This window comes from Ochotona curzoniae, unplaced genomic scaffold, assembly GCF_017591425.1.
Source record: "Ochotona curzoniae isolate NIBS_2020 unplaced genomic scaffold, NIBS_Ocur_1.0 contig_64, whole genome shotgun sequence".
NCBI lineage: Eukaryota > Metazoa > Chordata > Mammalia > Lagomorpha > Ochotonidae > Ochotona > Ochotona curzoniae.
The window spans coordinates 43,235,849-43,254,230 of NW_024466502.1; the positions used below are offsets into that span (position 1 = coordinate 43,235,849).

Consider the following 18,382-nt stretch of genomic DNA (forward strand, 5'->3'; position numbering starts at 1 on the left):
ACTGTTGTGCATGCACTAATTATGAGGAAGTATGGGAATGCTTTTGATACATCTTATTAAGATGTTAAGGTTTAATTCTCTGTATAATCAAGATGGCTACAGCAAACCAACTCTGCCATCAGTGGGCACAGCCATACTCGGCCCTCCCAAGTGGACCTATATTTCCCATCAACTGTCTTATCCTCTCCTCAAATCAACTCTTTCCAATTTTTAGATTTGTGCAGTGCAGAAAGGTGAAATGGAACTAAAGCAGTTTTCACACAAACTCTGTTTTTGCTGTTTGATCTTATGATTAACTCTTCCTGAGATTAATTTCTTCCTCCATGAAATCTTGGTAAAGATTGCTAGAGTTTAGGATTGTAAGCATTTAAAGAGATAATATCACTAAGTCCCGAGCCCAGTGTATGGGACACACAGGAGAGCGTAATAATCCTAAGGCCCTTCCTTTCTCATCTGTGTCAGCAAGCTTGCCTTTTCCAATAGTGGTCAAGTTCAACACAATGTTTTACTTTCCCTGTCTTGCAAGTCAATCATCAAGCTACAGAATATTAGAACCTAGAAATCATGGTTACCTGGTTTATTGTGAAAACATACCATCAATTATTAAAGTAACTTTGACCTCCATATTGATTCTTCAACGACTATTACTTGAAAACAAAATCTGCTGCTTGACACTTGATTATCATATTGCACTAATAATAATAATAATAATAATAATAGTTGACCAACTGTGGTTAGTGACCTTGTGTAAGCACAGGTTTAGGCTCACAAGTCCAGACAGATTTTCTGAAAGCTTATCCCATAGTTATATATGATTCATTTAAGGTTTATTGGTAGAATTTGCTCTGAACCTGCTATGCTTCATTGCGCATTCTTTCTCTACTTACCATTCCCTGGCATGGAGAAAGGATTCCATCTCAGTGACAGCCAGAGAAGAAAATGATCACAGATTACAAACAAAGGCAAAAATCAAAACAATCTCAAAAGAAATGATATCAAGGTCCAATGCAGTAGCCTGGTAGCTGAAGTGCTTGCCTTGCCTCCATTGAGATCCCACATGGGTGCTGGTTCATATCCTGGATGCTCCATTTCCTATCCAGATCCCTGCATGTGGCCTGGGAAGGCAATGGAGGATGGCCCAAAGCCTTGAGACTCTGCACCCACGTGAGAGACCCAAACGATACTCCTGGTTCCTGGCTTCACGTCGACTTAGTTCCGGCCATTGTGGCCACTTGGAGAGTGAGCCAGCAGATGGAAGATCTTTCTCTCTGTCTCTCATTCTCAATGTAAATCTGACTTTCAAATAAAGCAAAATTTTAAAAAGGAAAAACATCAATCATTAAAAGACTAAAATTGACTAGTCTGCCAACATTTGCTCCGTGTATTCTATATAACACGCGTGTATTTGTATTCTGTGTATCTTATAAAAGAAAATCCTAAAGGAATCGTTCTTCTAAGGAAAGTCAGAATTGGATGTGTTCAGGCATGTATTCTGTATAACACAGTTATTCTTCATGTTCCATGGTGAATAGCCACATACAACCAAACCTACTTGTAACATCTTTATCTCTTCTCCCTCCTGCGTTCCACATACAAGAGGAAAGTAAACAATGCATCATGGACATATTTTATACATAAAGACAGAAAAAAATCCATAAATTACAGGGTATGCTAGGGCATGAATAATTACTTTTATAGACAATTTCATTTCTTTCATGTCCATAGCACTGAATTTGTATACCATCCACAATTCTCCCAGAAATGACAATGAGGGAAAAAAAATGGTTCTTTATCTAGTGATAACCCCAATGTATTGAAATCTCATTCTTTGTCATGGCAACTTGGAAAGCTTCTAAAACAAAGCCAGTCTTCAGACTTCGTGCTTGCTCCCCAGCCTATGGCATAGACTTGATTCAGCAAGAGGCCAACAAGTGAGGGAAATATCTCATCACAGTCTAACATTCTATTGAAATACCTTTGAAATGCGAAGACATGCTGCTCACAGAAGAGAATGACAGCCACAAACACTGCAACGTTACAAAGCTTCATCCCAAACATCGTTTTCTGTACAACGAAAGTCTCTGAAGTGAAAGATCCTGTTAGGCGAATGCATGACAGCCTTCTTTATACACTGGTTAAAATATAACTGCATGTTTTCTCCTGGGATCAATCAGCTTAACTTTCATTTCCACTCCCCAAAGGAAAAGTACAAATTTGGTAGCTCGGTTTTTGATAACTGCACCCTTCTAAATAAAGTATAGTAAGGATTGTTCTTCTTTCAGACTATCTAGAAAGTGTTACTTTTCTGGGAAGACAAGGCTAAGAATAGAAAGAGAGCAAGGTAGCGAGATATTGCCTGGCTCATTGAGGAACTATGGCATAGACGACCAACGACAGGACATAGTCCACGTTGAGGGAGGGCTCCAGGGAAGTACCGGAAATGTCTCCCTTTGCACCTTTCTTTCTCAACACTTTCAATTTAAATGAAGACATAGAAGGTGAATTTCTCAAATCTGTGACCAATGCAAGACTATAAAGCAGAGCTTGTACAGACGATGGCAGAATCTCCATTCACAAAGACTGTTCTTGACTTTGTGGAACAGTAAGCTCAAACACAAGAGGGAGCATAAGGTTGTGGTAGCTTGTTTGAGTGGTAAAGATATAAGGGGACTCTGAATTGTGTTCACTGGGAAAAGGTCACCATATTAAACATCCTATAATTTAAGGCCATCTACCCATTACTTTGAGGTAGCATCATGTAACATTTTGTCTAGTACAAGGCCACATTGATAAACACATTCCAATGTTCTTGAGGTCAGGATGTTTTTTCACGTTTCAGAAGATTCATTTTTCATATTTGAAAAATGGAGAAAGGGGGAGAAAGAGAAGGAGAGGGACATACAATCATCCACTGGTTCATTTCCCCAAATGGCTACAACTGCCAGTAGCTTGAACTGATGCTCACACAGCATGTTAGCAACAGAGGCAAAAGTTTAATCTACTGCACCACAATGTTCAGTTCCTTAGAGCAAAGAGTCAGATGCAATGTAGCAAAGGCAAAAAATAAACAGAAATCTCCCCACTAAACTCTCAAATCATGTTTTGCTCCATACATTTCATGACCCTGTACACATCTAAAACAAAATAATCTACAAAAGGTAAAAATAGAATATGTGTAAAAAGAGATGTCAACAAGACAGGAACAAAAGCAAAGGTGACATTATCAAAAGAAAGGAGCTGTCAAGGCCCACCCAGGCATGCAGGGGCTTATCACACAGTGCCAAGTGAAGGCAGCCAGGCTGAGAGGGCTGTGGTACTGGAAGAGGGGATGAGGGAGACAGGGAAGGATGGACAGGCTGAGCACAGAGCATTTTTATGGCGGTGAAGCTACACTGGGATACGCAGTAATGATGCAAAATAAATGATATTTACTTATCAATACTTATTTATGTATTTATTTATTCAGAAGGCAGTGTGACAGAAGGCAAGATAGAGAAAAAGAGAGAGGAGGAGGGAGACAGAGAGAGAACATGATCTTTCATCTGTCACATCAATGGAGACTGAGCCAGGCCAACACCTGGGTACCAGGACCCAAGCGCTTGAGTCATCATTGGCTGCCTTCCTAGGTGCCTTAGTCTGAAGCTTAATCAGAAGTGGAATAGCCAGGACACCAACCTGACTCTCTGATGTAGGATGAAGGCAACCCAGCTTCCTAGAAGATACTCAACACACAGTCCTCTGCAATACCTCCCTCAATAGTTTAATTTTTATTAAAAAAATTTTTGAAGCTCCTATATACAGTAAAAAGTAAACTCAAATGTAAATTAAAGGACTTCAGTTAATATTTATTAATTTTTATTGTATGCAGTGACTATTACACACTTAAACAAAATATAAATAATATGATAAATGATGTGTGTGCGTAGGGAGGGAGAATGTGGGAGCCCTGCTTTCCAATCAATGTTTTCTATAAATATGAAAGCGCTGTAAAAATAGTCTATTAAGGAAAAAGAAGTAAAAATATGACCTTATTAAAGCCAGACAAAACAAAATTAAGCAATATAGAAGTATTAAGCTGGGAAAAGATTGGGATTCATAACAGGCTTAATTAATAAACAGGAGTCCTTAAATTTTGAGTTAAAAAGATATCATTAAAATATAAACCTTGCGTAGCAGACATGTCAAGGAGAAATAAATAAAAACATGGGGGAAGAATTCAGCACACTACCGTTTGTCTAGAATAGCTGAAGTAGACAAAACAAGGCATGCAGGATATGTCCTTGGGGGGTGGGGACAGAATCCCTTTTGGCAAGAGAATTTGACCTTCACATATCTTTCTCAGTTTCTCTGAGAAGTCAATAAAAATGAAATGTCAACTATATTCCAACAACACATTACTTATAATATAAATCACCTCTTTTGGGTAAGTGCTATCTGGATCAGAAGTAGACACAATTGAATCCTACATGCCTGATTGAGTGGTGTCATGGCAGGCTCCCCTGAGTGTTGAGACTGTCTGATGTGGACCACGCTGGCTGCCCCCAAGGCATCAGTTCTGAAGCCAGGGAAGCTGTGTCCTGTGCTGGATGGACAACTCCAAGACTGGCTTGCAGAGAAGAGCAGTTCTTGATGTTGCCATGCTGCCAAGAGTTGCTTTCCATGTGACATACCTTCAGATCATTAACTTCACATGCCATCAGGCGTCGAAATACCTCACCAGGGAACCTGGTCTCTTTTTAAAATTCTACTTTTGATGATTTTTACATAGTTGATTGGGGGTGGGAAGGGTCAAGGGCTAGAGAAAAGTGAGTGAAACCATTGTTTCCACACTTTCTTTTTTTTTTTCTTTCTTTATGTAGGGGAAGGAGGAGACAAGGGGAGAAGCCACATCCAGCTTCCCAACTGCCTCCATACCCTGGGATGGGGGACGATGGCCACCCAATGCCATCCCAGGTCCCCGATGTGGGCATGCTCCAAAGGTCCTCCTCAAGTGGTTTTGATAGTTCAGTTCTGAATTACTGTCAATCTAGCCACTCCAAGCACAATGAAATCTCTCCAGAATCCACTGGCTGACATAGTTCACCTTAGAGTCTCCCTTTGCCCAGATATTCACTAATCAGCATTTGGCTGGGGTAGTTGATCAATTTGTTCTGTCCTCCATCCTCTGTTATGGCACCAGGTGACCTCTGCACACTCCAATGTTCCACCACATCCTCCATGTGCGTCTGGTTACGTTGTCCACTGCTCTGTCTAAGCCACTGAGGCCTAGCTCTGACATCAGCATTCCACAGTCAGACCATAGAAACTGCAATTCTCTCCGTGGTTGGAGTTCTGAGTCCAGTGGTTCAGTTGGGGGGGATCCCTGAAGAAGCCTAATCTGAGGGGATCCCATACCGGATGTTTGTGTGTGCTTGCCAATACAAGATCCAGCACAGTCCACCACCCAAATCAGCCGAAGTGCACACATGTTTATAATTGCTGCGTCAGGCCTTTCTCCAGACCTATTGCCTAAGCAAACCAACGGGTGTTGGAGCCCAGCTCAATCCTGCCCACCACACACTTGGCCTTCACGTAAATCAACAGGAGCTGCAGCTTAGTTGGAATGATCCATAATAACCCCCCACCAGGCCCACTCCCTGTTCTGGTTCCCATGCTTGCCAGTATGTACAGCATACTGGTCCAGTCTGTCCCACATCCCATTCAGCTGTCATGCATGTCAATGGGCATTGAAACCTAGTTAACCCAACCAACCCCAATATCCAGCCTATACTGGTATTGTCAGGTGTCAATCTCTATATGGCCTGCCCACCCCCAGTCCTGATTCTCTTGCTCAACAGTTAGAGTGGCAAACCCTAATGGACCCACTCCCACTCCTGGCTCTTGCGCTGTCCAGGTGGTTCTGCAGTTTAGCTTGAGAGTTTGCCCCCAGTGCCAGCATCTGCCACTGATGCTGCAGCAAAGCCCAACCAAACCTCAACCAACCCTCAATCAACCTTCTCCCACTCTGGCTTATGCATGAAGCAGTAGATACAGTCATCCCAGCCTGGCTTTCCCCCAACCCAGCTCATGTATCAGCTAACAGGTGTTGTAGTCCTGCCTGGACTGGCCTGCCCCAAATCCCAGCTCTTCTGCTCTCCAGTGGGAGTAGTGGACACTGCTGATTTGAGTAACTAGTCTGAGTATGAGACAAAATTACTGTTCCAGTTTTCCATTCATCTGTCAATCACAGAATGGATTTGATTGCTCATGAGAGAATAGCCCTCATGACCCAGTTACCTCCCCTGGAAGCCCATCTCCAAATTCCATTGACATACCACCTTGGAGAGTAAGCCAGCAACCTGTAATTGTGTTGGACAAACATGCCAACCTCAGCATGAATAGGCTGAGGATCTTATTAAACCAGATCTGTTGACTTGGAAGTAGTGGCTTGGTGTAGGGGTGAGAGTGGATTTCTGAACCTTTTCCACCACGTGCTTCTGGTCCGAGCACTTAGAGCAAGAAGATTTGAAAATTTGGGGGCTCATACATAGTAGTAGACCCATGATGCAACAGAAATGCCTGACGAATTATTCAAAACTTATGGAAGATTCCATAGAGTATTTGAATTAAATATGTGCTTGCATTCTAATTCTCTAAAGGTTTCTATGCCTCAAATGGCATATGGTAGCTTTCTTCAAAGCAAAATATTGGTTAAAATGGAATGCCCCAATTTTGACATGCCAGATCACAAAATATCACTGCACTGTGCTTACTGGTGTCAAGCTATTAATGGGAAGTGGTGGGTATTGGCAAGATTATCTGCCTTTGTGCCTCATAGAAGGTGGATTACTGATTATATGTGGGCTTGAACTGTGAGAAATCATTTTCACATTTCTCTTTTAACTACTCATTGAGAGACTTAGTTGGTGAACTCAGAAAGAGTAGATTGAGTCATTTTTGGCAGGTGAGAATTTGATTCCAGGAACTTTATTAGGAAATTTCCAATCACTGGATTTCACAAGAGGACCCACTAATACTGCTTGCCTGTAGTGAACTTCAGCTCTGCCTTCTGGATAGTGAGGTGGCAGGGACAGGCTGGGCAAAGCAATGCCAAGTTCACCAAGACAGCCCTGCTGGCATTCACTGGTATTTACTCCAAGATTTTGGGTGCACTGGGATTGACAAAGGCCAGTCAACATGGACAGTGACTATAAACGACTGGCTGGAGAATCATCTCTCACACACAGCTGTCCCTTGTGTATTAAACATCAGCCTGAGATGGGCTGGTTAAGGAGGGCCAAGAGAACAAACTCTAATTACCTGGGGATTACATATGTGCTTCCATGGACATATGAGGGACATACACATGTCTAAGTGGATAAAATCACAAGGTTAGCTGAGATTTGAAGCAGTCATCTAATGCAATGCATTGCAACACACAAGAGCCAAATATCAGCACTTCAGACAGAAGGAACCCTTCCAGTACAAAAATACTCCAGGTTTAAGTCCATTTCACAATGTTGCTCACAATGACTTCTCTCTGCCCAGGAAGCATTTGTTTATGATGAATACAAATCCCAGTGAGGAAACATTCATCTGACTAAATAAAACATTTACCATAAAGAGCTCGATTTCATATTACAAATCCAGAGTTGTGCTTTGCTCTGTATGGGAGCTCAACATATGTAAGATGCTGTTTCTGTCTGCTTTTCGTTTGTCAGAGCTGAGCTCTTCTGCAAACTTCTGCTGATCATTTGGCGTTAATTTGTCCCATGAGCTCCCATAATGCTTCATTTGCAAGCTTATGACAACGTGGTATCACGTTCTGCTTTTGATTGTGTTTTGTGTGTGCACGCATGCATGCACGCTATCTGGATTAACAGCTGCATTAGACTTAAAATGGAGAAGCTGGGATCCACAGAACCTCTGTCCCAGCAGGGGTTCTTTTGTAAAACAATCTGAGGAAATTGGAGAGGATCTACGTTTTACCTTCTAACGTTCCACACCTTTGCTAGACTAGAAGCTCTTAAAATCCTTGCTCAGTGAGCGGGGCGGTAGTCATTGCGCCCTTCCCTGGGTCAGACTGAAGCGCCCATGCGCATTCCCAGACCACCGGAGCTCCCCGAGAGGTGGTCCTGCACTGCTGTCCGGGCTCTGCGTGCTTCCGGGAGACTCACACCCTCAATCCCAGTTCCCCCTGGCTGCACCAGCTCAACCATTTCTCTTCAGACCACTAATTTCCAGTCATAAACCCCGTTTCACCCTACCCCTCTTCATTACTTATCACACCTCTCATTTTAATTGTTAAACATCTTGACTTTCCCGACCAGCAGGGCAAAATGACTGTCTCATATACAGACGAGTTACTCAAATCAGCAGTGTGCAGCACCTGCGAGGAGACTTCGGAGTTCACGGGAAAGGAGGCTAGAAGGTGAGGTTATGTCGGGGCAGGGCACTTTTGAAATAATATGCGTTTCGTGCCACAAGCTTTCTGAAGTCTTCCTCGTCCTAGGCCCTCAATGCATGTGAATGAACGAGTGGCTGTGAAGAGTACATGGTGGCTAAACATTCAAAAGGCAACAGCCAGAGACAATCACTATAGGGAATATTTTATTTGAAAGAATTTGAGCATTATTTTGTCTTTATCTATCATTAAGGCAGTGACATTCTTTCTTTTTGGATGCAAATGGCGGGAATAATTCCTGAGGCTACAAAAAGTTCAGACCAAAGTCAAAGCCAACCACTGTGCACTTAGAAATACAGCTGGAATACCAGTTAAGGACTGAGCCTATGGCCCAGGAAAAGATCCAGGGCAACGTTTTTCAAATGTTTGGAAAAGACTCGCTGAGTTGCATTACGCCCCACCCCTAGAAGACACCTCACTGCAGAGCCCTTTCTTAGTGACACAGGGAGTCTAGTGTTGGTTCACAAAGCTCTTTGTAGCTTTAGCTTGGTCTGCATGTGCTCACATGTATCCTGTTCTGTCGGGTTTACTTTAGAATAATTTAAACTTTCAGTGCATCAGCTCTCTCTAAGGCAACACAGCCAGTTCTTATCCGGCGTGTATTCATTCTCCCCTTGCCATGTGGCTATGTGTGTGTGCATATAAGTACTAGTACTTACATGTGCCTGTGTGCACATGGGGGGCGGGGGAAGGGGCTATTTATTGGCACATATTGCCCCCCGGGGGGGGGGGCTCAAGGGTCGCCAAAAAAAAAAAAGAGCTTTCATAGTAACCAACAAAGTGAACAAGGATAATATGGCCTGGCAGCAGTCAGATACGCTGAGATGTAAGAGCAAATGAGAGTTCAGCAGGATTGCTTTCAAATAGTCACATCGCAATAACTAGATCTAACATGGCAGGAAACCACCGAGAGGCAGCACCCTGAAAGATAGAGGCTTAGGTATGGCCCCATGCTGCCCCCTCGTGGTCCAGTGCTCTATTACAGCTTCCAGGAGCCCGCCTTGCACCAGGAGTTGAGATGCTACCTGAGATGTTGGATTTAGCCTGGGTCCAGATTCTAGAGTTAAAAATTGCCTTCTTTTTGGCTGGGATAAAAAGAACTCTTCAGAATCATGAGACTTTAGTTCTTTAGTTTACCTCTGCAGGCTATGAAAGATTATTAGGACCCAAGACCCCATCCAATTTGTCACTTGGTCCTAGTCCTCAGAAAGTAATCTGGCCAGAAGAGAGTAGATGTGGATATCTGGGGTGTGGAGCACAGCCACTGGGAGCTAGGAAAGGAGAAGCTTCCAACAACTCAGGTGTTGGCCTCTACCAGCAGGTGTCAGGACAGGTCTGATGGCTTCCACTCCTAAGTTTTCATCTTGAACCAGGGAAAGGCAGCTACATTAAACTGGCTTTAAAGTGTCTACCAAAATTAACAACACTGAGGCTTCTATCAGCAACTAAGAGCAAGAAGCTAGAAAGACTGCCTGGAAACTTCTGTTTTATCTTAGATTTTCAAAAAAGCAAATTAAATCAAGAATTAAAAAAAATATATATATATATGGGGGAGATTGGGTCAACACTTTCTGTTAAATAAAGGTGAGGCAACATATTATGTGAACCAAGATGCACTCTTTTGGACTGTAATGTAATATCATCATTTTGACAATGGCAGAGTGGTAGGCGTGGTCTTGTCCTGCCCAGGCACCCCCGGAGCAGGGTTGGTAGGATTGAGTGCGATGCTTCTTGCCTCGGCTTGCTGGGGCTTTATACTCTTTTCATGCCTTTCCCCATGAGACAAGCAAACACTGTCATGACCATTTTGGGGTTCACTTCCACCAGGTCTTCTGGAAGGGCATACACTCTTGCTCCAATTTTTCGGGCCATGGAAATGGCATACCTAAGAGGGAGAAAGCAGGGAAGGTGAGGGCATCCTCAGGACCACCGGCCAGTCCTTCCTGGCACCACGCACCAGCTCCTCCCACTCCTGTGGACACATGTGGGCTCCACAAAGCTCCCGGGAACATGCTTCAAAAGACCGTGGAAATTCATATTATGAAAAATCTATGCAAGGATTTCAAATTTGGGACACCAAAATAGACTTGTCATTTAAATCCATTTTCTGCACACGTTGTGAGGTTTTGTTATAGTATTAATCCAGCTCCTGATTTTTCTTTTTGTTTTTTAAGGCTTTAAAAAAATGATTTGTTTATTTTTATTGGGAAGACAAATTTACAAAGAAAAGGAAAGACAGTTTTTCCACCTGCTGGTACACTCCTCCAATGGCCACAAGGGGCAGAACTGAGCTGAACCAAAGCCAGGAGCTTCTTTGGCTGTAGGAATGCAGGGTCTCAAGGACTTGGGCCATCCTCCACTGCTTTCCCAAGCAAGTGGAGCAGTTGCGACATGAACCGTGCCGCCATGGGAGGCCAGTGCTAGGCAGAGGATTAGCTAGTTAAACCATCATGCCGGCCCCCAGCTCCTGATACTTTCGATACCCACACCAAGAGTAGATGTTCAGTTTATAGTTCATGGCAGAACAAAGTCACAAAACTGAATAAAAAGTTGTGCTAGGAAGTCTGCAGACTATATTTCAACTACAGAAACATTTTTATGAAAGAAGACCAATGCATCTATAATATCTCAATCTTCTGCATCAATTCTTGTATTCCTTTCTCCTTTCTTGTTTTGTATGTATTTATGGCATTACAATATTAGAACAACTAGAGTTTTACATTGCATGTTTTTTCCACACAAAATTACCATAACTGAATCAGAACATTTCTGCTCTATTTAGAGTTATATGAAGATCATTTTATTCATTGTAATATATTTTTAAATGAGCTTTCACTACTACCTGGCTGCTCTGTTACTCAACTCATTCATTATCTGGCTAGCATTTGCAATGGGAAACAGCTGCAATGCAACTACCCAACTCTGCCGTTGCAGCAGAGAAGCAGCTACAGACACTACATGCTGTATGCGTTCACTCACAGCATGACAATAAAACTTTATTTACAAAAGCTGCATCAGGCCTGATCTGGCTCGGAGACTGTGGCCTGCTGGCGTTCTTACAGAACCCGATGCCATCTGCTCTCGAGTTGGTAAAGACCCCATGTTGAACCTCACTCCTGAGCAGCCAATGGATATCTGTGACACTCCACCACTGAGAGCCCTAAGCTGCCGCTGTGCCATGTCTAAAGGAAGAATAAGTCTGGAAATGAAAAAGCATCCATGTTGCAAGGTATTTTTCACTAAGACATGGACAACAGTCTTTGAAACTATGCCCCATTGCACAATCACATCCTTCCCCTGTCCCAGTCTCAGGTTCAGGCACATACTTTGCATTGTTGAGCTTCTCTTCATCGTCCAGGTTTTCTGTCTTCAGAAGGTCATAGTTAATGGAACCTGGCTGAATGGCATCGATGAGATCCAGCACAGGGAGACTTGTGCTAATCTTCGGGTCCTATATGGAAGGAAATGGCAGGTAGTATCAGCACATTACAAAGTGACTTCAAAGAGAGCAGTTCTGTTCTCTTCAGTATAGACCGCAGAGAGCCTGGTCAGTGAGTGCTTCATACAACATTTCAAGTCAAGCATGGTTTCTCTTGGGTGTCAGCAAGGTTACAGAAGACTCACTGCCTGCCCACAGCTGGGAGCCATTCTCAATCAATGAAAGGAAGAAGTTAGCACAGCTAGAGGAAAACATCCAGACAGAAATAGAATACTGTCTCTTAAACTCACAGTAATGCAGTACCATAGGAGAGCTGGGAGAAGACTTAACAAAAAAGGACTGAAGATATTAGGTAAATCCTGCCTCCTTTCGGGCTATCCCAGAGGTGAGTGGCAGGAATAGCGATGAGGGTGCAGGTGGCTAGGCAGGAGTGCCCCTCTCTTTGTGCCCTGCAATTAGATGCCACATGGATCCTCATGGTTTGGTCAGCCCTGTCTCCTAACTTCTTACTTGATTGTTACCATGAGCCCCAAATGGAGGCATCACATTTTTTTTCTTGGCCCAAACTTTTTTTTTAAACTTACTTATTTTAAAATTATAGATGAAAGTATAGTCATGAGTTTTTATATTATGTATAACATGTTTTAAAGTCTATATACATTGTAGGATGATTATGTTCACTTAATTACATAATGTAGTTATCATTTCATTTATTTGTTTATTTCAATGCTCAGAGAGGGAGGGAAAGGAGTGGGGGAGTGATAGAGAGGAACAGAGAGAAGAGAGAAATCCATTCAGAGATCTTTTATCTGCTGGTTCACTCCCCAAATGGCTACAACAGCTAACCATGGGCCAGACTGCATTCAGGATCCAGGAACTCCATCCTGGTCTCCTCCCCGAGTGGCAGGAACCATGGACCATGATCTGCTACTTCCTAGAATACATACTAGTAAGAAGTGACCTGGTGGTGATATTTGATCCTGGGCACTCTGAAAGGAAAATCCAAGTGACAGTTCAGCCAGTTGTACCACAATGCCTGTCCACAGCATCGTGGTGACAATGCAGCACTCACCTCTAATCTGAATTTACAGATGAAAACAGGAGGTACTGAAGGTAAGTGACCTTGCTGATAAAAAAAATAGAGTTCAAGTTGAACCTCTGACTTAACATCCTGGGCTCCTTCTTGGATACATAGAACCACTCTGGTATTTGCAGCAAGGGTGTGCATGCTCGCATGATATGAATGCAGAGATTCTGCATCATCTGTGCATCTCTCCCCTGGCACTTCAGTGGAGGCCACAGTCTGCACACCTCTGTGTGCCCATGAGTCGCCACCACATCCAGTGAGGTTCAAGAGCCTCATGCTAAGGGTCCAAATCAGAGTAAATTCCAAGCAAGAAACAGGACCCGGGACCCCTACCAGATGCTAGCTCCCATCTTCCTGTAGAGATAGAATAATGGTTTTAAAAGCGTTGTAGATCCATGTTTACTTACTCCCAGGTAATGCAAGAATGATCATAATATTAAAATCAGGAGAGTAACAAGGCTTCTATTGCCCCAGAACTTATTGGTAAAGAATCACAAGGATTCAAATTCCACTTCATTGCTGCTCCCAGTGCACAGTTTTGTAGTGCTGGCAGGCTGAGAAATGGACAGCAAATGGCAGCAAAAAGTAGATAAGGTTAGAACCAGCAGGATTTCTGAAATGGTGAATCAAGGCTGGGTGCTGTACACAGTCATTTGGCACATTAGTTAAAACACCCATGTTTGAGGCTGGCAAGATGGCTCAATTGGTTATAAACGCTGGCATCCCATATGGCTGCATTGGAATCCCAGCTGCTCCATGTCCCATCCAGTGCCCTGCTTGTAGACTGGGAAAGCAGCAGAGGATGACCCAAGACCCTAGGACCCTGCACCCACATGGGAGATATGGAAAAGGCTCCAGGCTCCAGGTTTCAAATGGGCTCAGCTCTGGCTGTTTTAGCCATTTGTGAAGTGAGCCAGCAGATAGACAGTCTTTCTGTCTCTTTTTCTCTCTGTAAATCTTCCTTTCCAATCATAAATAAATCTTTAAAAATATGTCCACGTTCCATACTAGCGTGCTTTAAGTCCTAGCTCTAGTTCCCAATTCCAGCTTCCCTCTAATGTATATCCTGGGAGGAAGCAGGGCAGCAGTGGGGGTCTCGAGTGGTTGGGGTCCTGTTACCACGCAGGGGACCCAGGTTGAATTCTGGGCTCCTGGATCTGGCCTTGTTTAGTCAGAGTCACAGTGGACATTTGGGGAGTGAACCAATGAGTTCCTTGTCCCCCTGTTTCTGTCTGTCTTGCTACCTCCCCAATGACAGCAAGCATTTGCTCACTTTGGTCATCAGCCTGCACTCCACTGTGTGGCCTGAACAGTGAGCTGCTTACAGAGAGGTGAAGAGAGGTCACTGTTACCCTAAAGTACTTACAACAATCATGGTAGAGTTCTAACACAGCCCCACCCAGACCTATCTTCCTCGTAGGGAGAGGGTTTCATTTTTTTCCCTTGATTTTAAAGCAGAGAATTGATATCATGTCTAACTGTCCCCATCAGTCCCATGAATACACCTCCCAAGGGGTCCCTCCTCCTGATCTTTAAGCTAGAAAAATGTGATGATGGCAGCACAGACATTAGTATAATAAGGATCAAATACACGGTTCTCCTGGGGGAGAATCCAGCTAATCTTTGAAACATGAGATAAGAAATTTAATAAATTTAATACAATACAATGCTGTTATTAATAAAAATGAACTTTGCATATAAGCACATAATTGATTTTTTTTTAAGTCACATACGAGCTCTTTTAATGTTACGTTTCACCATTAAAATGATAATCTGAATCAGGAAGCTGTGAACTTATTACAAAGACTACATTTTATGTTACTTTTAAGGCACAATGCCTAACATGATACATAAAAAAGTGATAGGTGCTTAGCATTGTGATGGGAGACAGTGATGAGAAATTTGTCAGTGAGATGGCTGATGAACATCAAAGCAATAATGGGGCATTTAAACAGAATCCAAATGGGAGGGGGAGCTTCAAACACCTGGCACTGAAGGTCACTTTCATATGTCATCAGAACTCGGTGCTGTTGCAGGAGACTGGGGCATTTACCTTGAAACTAGAGATGGATGAGCTCTTCTCTGCTTCCTTCAACGTTTCATTCACCCAATTGACAATAATGTCATCGTTGACCTTCTGCCCACCACCAATTTCTTCGAGGATGTTCAACGTGTACCTGAGCAAAATCAAAAAATAACTTCTGGAGAAAAGTTGCCAAAGAATTCGATGAGGCAGAAAATAGCGTGGGATGGGGGTAGAATTTTTCTTTGAAGATATTTCATATACATATAGATAGTCTGGACGCTGTTATATTGGAGGGGGAAAGGCATATTGAACAACTAAACACATCTTTTTTAAAAAAAGAAGATATCTAATGTTAAGAATTTTTAAAACCAAACATAAATGTATAGATGTTACAGTGAAATGCAAACCAAATACCTGCTGTTTTTTTCCTTAAAAAATATTTATTTATTTAAAAGGCAATGTTATACAGAGAGAAGGAGAGGTCTTCCATTTGTTGGTTCATTTCCCATCCAGGTCACTCATGTGCCTTCCAAAGTGTATTAACAGGAAGCTGGATGCAAAGCAGAGCAGACAGGACTCAGACTGGTGCTCACATGGGATGCCTGTGTTACAAGCAGTGGCTTAACCCACTGTGCCATAAACACCTGCTTCTAACGTCATGGCTTAGGCAGAAAGAGAAAGGAAGAGGAAAGAATGGATCACAGCCATTGACCACTCCATGTTAGAAAAGTCCCAGTAGCCTACACAGTGAAGTACAGAAGACCTTTCTTACACCATACACATAGAAATGGTAGGAAGACCCTGACCAAGGGTGATCTCTAGCCACGGGTTAAGGCTCCCCACGGATGTAGACTGTTGGGAGAATGGTTGGCTTTTGCTGGGGAGAGGTGCATTTATTGACATGCTTCAAGTCCTGAGGCAGAGAAGACTCACCATTCCTTAAAGATTCCTCTGTCGGAAAGGAGAGCAAGCCAAGGAGTGGAACAATGCTCAGACTTGGTGACCTCCCGATCAGGTTTGCAGGTGGGGGTCAAGTGACACACACACAGGACCTTTGGGGCTAAGATTACAGGGTGTGCTTCTCAAATTGAAACTTAAGAGTCCTGAGATTACATCTCCCCTAGTAGGGCTGACCTGAATGAGGTCACCCTCCCGATGGGTGCCCCAGGGGTTTGCTTACATAACCTATGGAGTATGCATCTTTTTCCCATCCCATCTCCCAACATTTTCTATGTCATTTCCAAGTCAAATGCCTGCAGTAAGAATGATGTACTTCCTTCCTCAAGATGAAGGCACCTTTTTATCACTGTAGGAAGGGAAGAAATGGTTTCTGCAACTTTATTTTTTAAAAAAATCACATTTTTTCAGGGATAGACCTGTGGTGCAATGGATTAGGTTTGCAACACTGGCATCCTAGATCTGAGTACCAGTTGAGTTCTGGCTGTTTAGCTTCCAATGCAGCTCCCTGCTAATGCTCCTGGGAAGTCAGAAGATGGTGGCCTGGGTATGTGGACCCCTACCACCCATGGGGGAGATCATGATGGTGATCCTGGCTTCTGGCTTCAGTCTGGCCTGGTACTGGCTGATGGGACCATTTGGGCTGTGAATCATAGGATGAAAGATTCTCATTCTATCTTCATTCTCTTTCTCTCTCTCCTTCTGTCCCTCCACCCTGTGTGTGTATGTGTGTGTGTGTGTGTGTGTGAGTGAGAGAGAGAGATAAAGAGAGAGTGTGTCTACCCCCACCAAATGACATTTACCAAACTGACAATAACATGTTCTCGATGGTTCTTCCCCAAATCTCTCATCAGCAGGCCCTTCTTTTCACTTCTCTTCACAGAACTCCCTCCTAACGTTCACGTCTGGTCATGTCATTTCCCATGACTCTCTGTGGTCCAAAGAAGTCCAGTGTAGCATACAAAGCCCTTCACAATTTAACTATTATTTTCCCCAGTGATTCTCTTATTTCCTTCTCCCCTTCTCTCTTCCTTGGCACTTCATGCCTCACTTGCCTCCACACACAACACACAGAGGCATACACATGGGTGGCCCCACCACACAGACCCATCAGGCAGCCTCCTGCTTCTAAGTCTCAGCCATGCTCTCTGCTTAGGATGCTTGACCTCTCTAGTGAATTTCTAACCCTCCAAAAAATTCCCAGCTCAAGGATCACTTTGACAACCCACATGCTCTATTGTTATCATACCTGCCCCAGGCCTGTTTCCCAGAACTTTTGCTGGATTTTTTTTTTTTTTTTTTTTTTTGGCCACAGTGTCCCTTTGGAAAGGGCTCCATGGGCTCTGTTCATATTGGGGTGTCAGGAGTCAGCAGAAGACTTGGTGCCCACTGGGCACCAGTAATAAAAGTACAAGGTGATGGGAGAAATAGAGCACCTTTCTCCAGGGGAAAGCAAAAAGATAGTAAAGATAAGAATGCTTAATATTGGTGCAGAGATGAGGCCAGAATGCTAAGAAACAATAAGCTTAAATGAGATAAATCCCAGATCAATTTTCAAAATATTCCTAGTTTGGAAAAGATTCTCTCCTTGAACTGTTCTCAGAGATTATGACTTATGGGTAGCTGGCTTCTTGCTCCCTACTAATATAGGCATTGAGCCTACTGATCATCCCATTTATGATTTTCTGTTTTCTCATAGACATAGTAGGTCAGTTCTTGCTCTATCAGGTCCTCTGTCTGTAATCTGATGGAATTTAGCTTAGTTGCCGGCATTTTTCATGACCTTGGGCTTCAGTGGTCATCACCCCATACTGGAATTCTCCACTTTGTTGAGACTGAAGGACATGAAGTCACTTGAGCTCAGGCTTTCAGTGGTACAGAGTAAAGTCCACCTTTATGCCATAAGCCATCCATAAAAATAACACAATCTCCATGGACCAGGGCTCCTTGTAGAAGGAGGTGCAGACAATTGAAAGGTAGTCTGCTGAACTGTGGACTTAGAACAGCCCCTCAGCATGGAACTGCCAGGTGAACCCCAAAGAATATGCAGAGGTATACAGAAGAACAGGATATCCTCTTGTAAGTTCCATTGAAAACAAGTGGAACAATGAGGGAATTAGGGTCAAGCTACAACCCTAGGCAGTGCACCAAGCAATTTCTTGGCTGAACATATATTCAATATTTAAAACAAAAACAAGTCTTGACTGTGTTGATCTCATTTTTTTCCTTGTAAGATAATCATGGTATATCAGCAAACTTGTTTGGGGGCTATATTGCTAATAAATAGAGCCCCCTGACAAGATCTCAGGATCACCAGTATTTGTGAGATGTGCTGTATTTAAAAGCCCATTGTTCAAAACGAAACAGCAGCAGGAGCCCCAGTGCCAGCCAGTCCTCATGATGAGTGACCAAGCGGATGGAGACTGCTTC

General features: G+C 43.2%; 2 protein-coding genes across 6 annotated transcripts in view; both read right to left on the reverse strand.

Annotated features, from left to right (window-relative positions):
• CPB2 (carboxypeptidase B2) overlaps window positions 1-3,485 on the reverse strand; it is a 40,390-nt gene extending 36,905 nt beyond the window's left edge. For both annotated transcript variants that reach the window (XM_040991388.1, XM_040991387.1), the window contains exon 1: window positions 1,976-3,485. In XM_040991388.1, the coding sequence (XP_040847322.1) occupies window positions 1,976-2,058 (83 nt within the window). In that variant the 5' untranslated portion in view covers window positions 2,059-3,485. The remainder of the gene's footprint in view (window positions 1-1,975) is intronic.
• A 5,087-nt stretch (window positions 3,486-8,572) lies between these two features.
• Window positions 8,573-18,382, reverse strand: part of LCP1 (lymphocyte cytosolic protein 1) — a 48,978-nt gene continuing 39,168 nt past the window's right edge. For all 4 annotated transcript variants that reach the window (XM_040991392.1, XM_040991389.1, XM_040991391.1 and 1 more), the window contains 3 exons: window positions 15,023-15,146; window positions 11,770-11,894; window positions 8,573-10,328 (listed from right to left, as the gene is read on the reverse strand). In XM_040991392.1, coding sequence (XP_040847326.1) covers window positions 10,196-10,328; window positions 11,770-11,894; window positions 15,023-15,146 — 382 coding nt within the window. In that variant the 3' untranslated portion in view covers window positions 8,573-10,195. The remainder of the gene's footprint in view (window positions 10,329-11,769; window positions 11,895-15,022; window positions 15,147-18,382) is intronic.